The following is a 7,500-nucleotide window of genomic DNA, read 5'->3' as shown; positions in this document are numbered from 1 at the left end:
TCCAGTTCACTATTTTGCTCTATTCTAAACATTCTATACAAAACTATCCTACTTTCTCATCTCGCTCTTCCTGTACACATTCTGTCACTGTAGGCTCTTCTTTTCCTGTTCTATTCAGCTTTCTTCTCTTCCACTAGCAATCCTCTTTTCAGCCTTCGAGGTTGTATTTGTGAGGATTGTCCACCTGGTCTCAGAGAAAGTCCAGTTGCGAAAGTTGGTCCACTCGTATAGTATAGGTATTGGATGTGTGTGTGTGTGTGTGTGTGTGTGTGTGTGTGTGTGTGTGTGTGTGTGTGCGCGCGTGCAGCCATTGTATCTGCTTTTGTCCTTCTCTATGTAGATTCTCGGAAATTTACGGTGAATAGAAAAGAGGATGAGTCTCGAAAGAGGAGAGGAAGTAATGAGATTCCTGGAACACGCATCTCTCCGTTGTTGTTGTTTTTTTTTTTTTTTCTTCTAAGTAAATAGCTTAGGTTTCTCAGAATTTCTTTTACCTTACAATATTCTTCCATTCACTTCACTGTGGCATATACTTTAGGTACATACATCTACGCTTAAGTTATAGAATTTATTTTCATTTATGTTGATTTAGCTAATACTTGATTCAACAAGGTAACATTCCCTCCTTAGCCAACACTATGCACTTTTACTCTTCACACTCTCCTGCACCCAAACCACATAAATATTCTTTGCAACACATTCTAATCCTCAACTTTAAACGCTTTCTTCCGCGATTCTCCTCCTTCAGTTACTTTAAACAATATATTTTACTCATTGTTCTTTACCTAACGACTTCTCCTTCCTTTCACGATGTCTCCTTTCTGTAGTGTAGTCGGTTCTAATGAGGAGTTCATAGCTTCGAATCCTTACAAACGTTAAACACTTGGTTCATTAAAAAAAAAAACAGAAGAATCGGACCAGGGTGTTTTATTAGTTTAGAATCAAAAGTTGTGTTGAATATTTGAATGGGTGCACATAAAATAATAATGATATCTGGCCTGATAACCTTAGAGTGAAGTTTTCTTATTTCCTCGCTCCCTCAAGACACTACACTTTCACTCACATTAAACCACGTAATAAATACATACTCTTTAATTATCCCTTACGACACTTTCCTCCTTAACTTGCCTCCTTAGCCCACTGTAGGCAACGTAATATAATCTTCACTCTATAATTAATAGCCAAATTTAACCCCTTCGTTCCCTTTAAACGGCCTAGATTTTCTCCTTCACTATAAAACCTACGCTCTGACTTTCCTGCCACGATCACCCAGCTGCCCAAACTTCTTGACAATAAGAATGAACTTTGCATACGGAAAAATTATAGTCTAAACTTGGTTCCATATGGATTATTTTGGTCTGCCATAGTCGCCAATCTCTCTCTCTCTCTCTCTCTCTCTCTCTCTCTCTCTCTCTCTCTCTCTCTCTCTCTATCCCTAAAGCTTAATGAACTCTTCTCAACACTTTCCACTCGCTACTAAATCTATTCAGGAGATAGGAATCCCCTTTACTCGGACCTCTAACGTGTCGCTTATTTTCCTTCCTTCCTTCCTTCCTTCCTTCCTTCCTTTCTTCCTTCCTTCTTTCCTCCCGTCCCTCCTTCCTTCCCGTGCTGAGTGGAGGGATCAAGGAAGCTCTCGTTTGAGGAAGAAATCATGTTCTGGGATTCATTATCGCTGTGTGTGTGTGTGTGTGTGTGTGTGTGTGTGTGTGTGTGTGTGTGTGTGTGTGTGTGTGTGTGTGTGTGTGTGTGTGTGTGTGTGCATCCAGCTTTTTGACGCAGATACAAGGTTCTCTTAATAATGTACTGTATATGATGCTATTGTCACCTAGATAATTAACTCTCCTTTCCTTCTCCTCCTCCTCCTCCTCCTCCTCCTCCTCCTCCTCCTCCTCCTCCTGCTTCTCCCTCACCTCCTCCTTCTCTTTGTCATTCTTATCTTCCTCGTTCGCCTCTTCCTCCTTGCTCTTCTCGTCTTCGTCGTTATCGTCACCTCTTTCTCTCTCCCTTGTCACTTGCATGTCCTCTTCGTCCTTATCTTCTTCATTTTCATCTTCTTCCTTCTCCTCCTCCTTCTCATCTTCATCATCATCATGTGACATCCACCACCACCACCACCACCACCACTTGTTATCACCCTCACGTGCCAAAGCGTCACATCACCTGGCTGGACTGGGACGATGAAGGCAAATGTCCCTCGTCACCATGGCAACCACGACGCCCAAGGCAATGGAAGAAAGGGGAGGAGGAGGAGGAGGAGGAGGAGGAGGAGGAGGAGGAGGAGGAGGAGGAGGAGGAGGAGGAGGAGCAGGAGGAGGAAGGAGAGAGGACCTATTTGAATGTATTTTCGAGACGTTATCATTACTGGATCGTTTCGTTCGATGCCTTGATGACCAAAGAGAGAGAGAGAGAGAGAGAGAGAGAGAGAGAGAGAGAGAGAAGAAAAGAGTTTCTTTCAGTTCTCATATTATTTGAAAACGACGAAAAACAGAGATCCTGTAGATAAATCAGAGGTGTGTGTGTGTGTGTGTGTGTGTGTGTGTGTGTGTGTGTGTGTGTGTGTGTGTGTGTGTGTGTGTGTGTGTGTGTGTGTGTGTGTGTGTGTGTGCGCGTTTACTTTCCACGTTTCATGCATCACTGAATCCTTTCCCTCACTCTTTCTGTCTTTTCCTCTCCGTTAATTCCATTCTCCTATCCTATTATCTCCCCTCCTTTCCTCCTCTTTGTCTTTAGTACACTTCCCTTTGCCTTTCCCACGCAAAGCTCTCCCTTTCTTCCTCTCTCTCTCCCTCTCCCCCTCTACCGTTCCACTGGTCATATTATTCTACCATTCCCTCTTCCCTCCTCTTAGCTTCTTCTTATTGCATATCTCCCTTACATCCTTCTTTTCATGTTGCCACAGCCTCTAACACCACCGCAGCCTCTCTAACACATCATTTCCTCACCTTACCATCCCACTGCGCGCCACACTTCACCACTACCGCCCTCGCTGCACAATTTCCTGCAATTTGCCTCCTCTCGTGTCTATCGCTCCCTATAACATTAGTCTCATCCTCCCCCACAGGAACACGCTCGACTGATGGTGGAGAGGCCGGAGATTAAGGATACTCAGGCAGGATTCGAAGCGCTTGGTGGGCGGTGTGAATCCTGCGGCACGTGCACGGACAGCTGTCTCAAGAAGCTGGGGTTGGAGCATGAGGACGGCTCTCGCTCCCCGTCCAGCATCTCCCCGAAATCAGAGAAGATGTACACCTTCTTCGAAAAGTCTCTGTCGCTGGTGAGCTCTTCCCCCACCAGGTTTGGCGACCACCTGGTACCGCGAGAAAAGAGGAGTCACTCTCTAGCCACTCCTGCAGCCATGGCCAACGTGGTGCACTTCCAAGAGCTGCACAGCCGCCACGCCGAGAGCCACCTGTTGCGTACTGTCAACATGGCCGCCTCCAACGCCGTCCTCTCCCGCATCTCGGCGCGTCTCAAGGCCGTCACTACCGCCACGCAGCAGGAGTCCGTGGAGGAGGTGGACGAGGAGGTGGAGGCTCAGGCCGCAGCTGCCAGCCCAAGAAAAACCCACCGCCACCATCATCACCACCACCACCAACACAATCACCACCATCACTGTCACGGCCACGGCCACCACAGCAGCGCTACCACACCCCAGGATGCCGCCAGCTCCCAGCAGAAGGCCCACGGCGGTACCACCCCCACCACCAGCACTACCGCCGCCGCCTTCCCATCCCCAGGCAGCACTGCGCAGGGCAAAGTCAACGCAACCGCAAGCAACGCTACTGGTGGGATCACGCCTACTCAAGCTAAAGACGGCGCCTCACCAACTGACGAGGCGCCATCCTCCGCAAACGCTGGGAAGGAGGAGGGACTGAAGCAAGCAGAAAACCATGAATCAAAGAATGAAGGCAAGGTAGGAGAGGCAGAAGAAACGAAGGAATCAGCGACAGAAAAGTCCACTGACGACGCGGAGAAGGCCTCTGGTGAAGTGACCGACTCATCACCACACGCACCACAGGAAGCAACACCCGAGGCTCAAAATGTAGACGGGGATGAATCAGCGACGTGAGCTCTTGGATTGGACAGTTATAAGATAAGCCCTGCTTTCCTGTGGGCTCCTGTGGGCCGACGTGGGAGAGTGGCAGGTGTGGGCCGCTACGCCATGCCCTTGTTTAAATATATTGATAAACTGATACATTTACCTCCTGTGATAACCCTGTCGTCTCATTCTCTATCTTTATTCCCTTGGCTGCCTTGACGAAGCCGTTTAATGTCAGCCTTGTTTAACATTTCCCACCAGCATTAAACAGGCTTCAGTGAGGTTTGTATTCCCTTCAGTCTTGAGTTTTTTATATATCTTGAAACTCTGAACAATGAACAAAGGGCAACACTTTGAAAAGAGACCAACTGTATCTTTGCTAGTGTTTGAAAGGGAGCACAATCCCTACACCTTATTTTCATTTACAAACCAGAAGCAAATTTTGCGTGGGTAATTGCCTCACGCTCCTTTCAACACTTTTCTATTCTTTTTTACTCTGGTTTTTTTCATTACTAAATGCTGAAAGTCGTTTTGGAGTGTTGGGAGTGACTGATGACAACTAACGTTTCAAATATCAAGGGAAAAAGTGTTGTTTAGACTCCTTGATCTAAGCTTTTTATTGCTCCTCCTGACAGTGTGGCCCTCGAAATGTTCTGAAATGTCTGGGAAATTAACGGCGTTCAAAAGGCGGCTTAGGTTTCTTGCCTTTCCCTCAACGTCCCGCCAAGCATGTCTGGCGGGACTCTGGCAGCGGAACCTGTGTATCTCCTGACACACACACACACACACACACACACACACACACACTAACACCAGCACAATACCGTCACAACTTCTACACTATAACAAGACAGTACTTTGGTTCTTCTGTCTACCTACATGTCTGTCTGTCTGTCTGCCTGTCTGCTTGTTAATCTGTTTGTCTGTCTGTCTGTCTGTCTGTAAGTCTACCTGCTTGTATCTATCAATAAAGAGACTACGTATGCATGAGAGAATATGTATGTATGTATGTATGTATGTGCATGTATGTATGTAAGTATTTCGGTATGTGTGTTTATATGTATGTATGTATGTATGTATGAATGTACACGCAACACCTTACTTGCTTGGCGCACATAGTAAGAAAGCGAGAAATGCATTACTATAAATACAACGTTACTGTAATAGATGTCAGTGTACTAATGTAATATATAATGTAATAACTACGTAATCGATCTTAAGAATACACTAATCTCCTTCCTTCCTTCCTTCTGTCCTTCCTTCCTTCCTTCCTTCCTTCCTTCCTTCCTTCCTTCATCCCTTCCCCTTCCCCTTCATCTTTATCTTTTCTCTCGTTATCCATTCCGTTTCCTTCCTTACACTCATATCTAATTATAATTCTTCACTTTCTTTCTTTGTCCCTTCCTTCCCTCCTGTTCCTTCCTTCTCTGTCCATTCCTCCTCCTACTCCATCTATCCTCTCCTTCCTTCCCCCCTCCCCTCCGAGGCTGTGGAGTCTTAAGCTAGTGTAAGTACGAGAGAGAGAGAGAGAGAGAGAGAGAGAGAGAGAGAGAGAGAGAGAGAGAGAGAGAGAGAGAGAGAGAGAGAGAGAGAGAGAGAGAGAGAGAGAAACTATATGTATGAATTCACATTTATGTATATATGCACCGGTATGCTTTGTCTAATCCCAGTATTCATTTGCATTAAATATATCTACATACATGCATACATACATACATACATACATATACATGATACAGTAATGTATTATATAGCTACGCACACGTGTAAATATCATCTATGTACGTGCAGTAAAGGCAAGCAGTTCAATTCAAGTATTAAAAATAGGCTAGTTTACACACACACACACACACACACACACACACACACACACACACACACACACACACACACACACACACACACACACACACACACACACACACACACACACACACACTATTGAATCAAAGAGGTTTATAATCCCTGTGTATTTAGAGAGAGAAATGTTTCAATAAAGCTTTCCCTCCTGCGTTCTGTTATGACCCGGAATGTAACTCTCTCTCTCTCTCTCTCTCTCTCTCTCTCTCTCTCTCTCTCTCTCTCTCTCTCTCTCTCTCTAACCATCTTCATTTATCAATCTTTCTATCTTTCTACCTGTCTATTTCTATTTATTTACCTGTTTGTCTTTATGTATATATCTATCAATTCATTTACAAATATAACTCTCTCTCTCTCTCTCTCTCTCTCTCTCTCTCTCTCTCTCTCTCTCCATCTTCATCTTCCAGTCTTTTTATTCATCTACATGTCTATCTTTATCTATCTACCTATTTACCTATATATCTATCTGTGACAATTTTTCCTTCCTGCCTGACTTTTTAAGGGTGAACTGCACAAAAAGAAAATAAAAACTTAAAGAAAACAGGAAATACGTGATAAAACACATCACCGCTTTCTTCTCCTCAGTTATCGTCGCTCCAAGAGATGAAGGCTGTACAAGAGAGACTCCTTGCCCATAAAAAGAAGAAAGAGATGCAGACTAGTGACAAGAATTAATGTTTATAAGATAGAATATTTATTACGCAAATGACGAAGGCACTGAAGGAGAGAGAGAGAGAGAGAGAGAGAGAGAGAGAGAGAGAGAGAGAGAGAGAGAGAGAGAGAGAGAGAGAGAGAGAGATGGAGGGAAAGCGATCCTAAAATAGATACGAGTGGTTACAATGAAAGTTAGTGAGGAACATGACTAAAGGCATTCAAAAAAGAGAGAGAAAAAAAATCAAACACGCTCCAGAAAATGTCGTGATTTTGTCAGCGTTTCATTTGCTTTTTAATTAAACATTTCTTTTAATCCCAGATAAGACTAAGATGGTAGATAAGACTAAGATGATGAAATGCATTATAAACACTACATTTTCTCCCTCCTTATCTGCCACGTGTAGGCTTACTAATTTAGCTTTCTTTTCCTCCTCCTCCTTCACTTTCTCCTTCTCCTCCTCCTCCTCCTCCTCCTCTATATTCTGAAGCCTTTCCGCGTCTCATGTCAACAACTTCAACTGGCTGTGATGGAAGTTACAAGGGTTTCTCAAGGCTTATTCGTGATTGTAGTGGAAGATATGAGGGTTTTCATTATTGCAGTCGATATGGTAAAAGTTTTGGAGGCGTTTTCATGATTGCACTGGAAGATATTAGGGTTTCTAAGGGAACTTTTCAATACTGTAGTCGAAGTAATAAGGGCTTTCAAAGTGATGAGGAAACGATAAGAATGATGAAAAAAAAAATGAAAAAAGTAAAAAAAAAAAAAAATTAGTAAACGACAGACAAGAAGAAAAATGTGAATAAAAAAGATGCATGTGGTGGGAAGAGAAAGTGACAGTAAAGAAAGAAAAGGAGAGGGGGACAAAGAGGGGATGTGACAGCAACGACAGAAAGGAATAAGAGAGAGAAAAAAAAGGGGGAGAGAATGACAGAAAGTAAAAAAA

General features: G+C 44.0%; 1 protein-coding gene across 1 annotated transcript in view; it reads left to right on the top strand.

The window, feature by feature from the left end:
- Nucleotides 1–6,049, top strand: part of LOC123499978 (homeobox protein slou-like) — a 28,570-nt gene extending 22,521 nt beyond the window's left edge. Inside the window, exon 4 of the mRNA XM_045248520.1 lies at nucleotides 3,065–6,049. Within this exon, the coding sequence (XP_045104455.1) occupies nucleotides 3,065–4,072 (1,008 nt within the window). The 3' untranslated portion in view covers nucleotides 4,073–6,049. The remainder of the gene's footprint in view (nucleotides 1–3,064) is intronic.
- The last annotated feature ends 1,451 nt before the right edge of the window (nucleotides 6,050–7,500 follow it).

This window comes from Portunus trituberculatus, chromosome 50 (assembly GCF_017591435.1).
Source record: "Portunus trituberculatus isolate SZX2019 chromosome 50, ASM1759143v1, whole genome shotgun sequence".
NCBI lineage: Eukaryota > Metazoa > Arthropoda > Malacostraca > Decapoda > Portunidae > Portunus > Portunus trituberculatus.
This window is presented reverse-complemented; position numbering and strand designations above follow the sequence as displayed.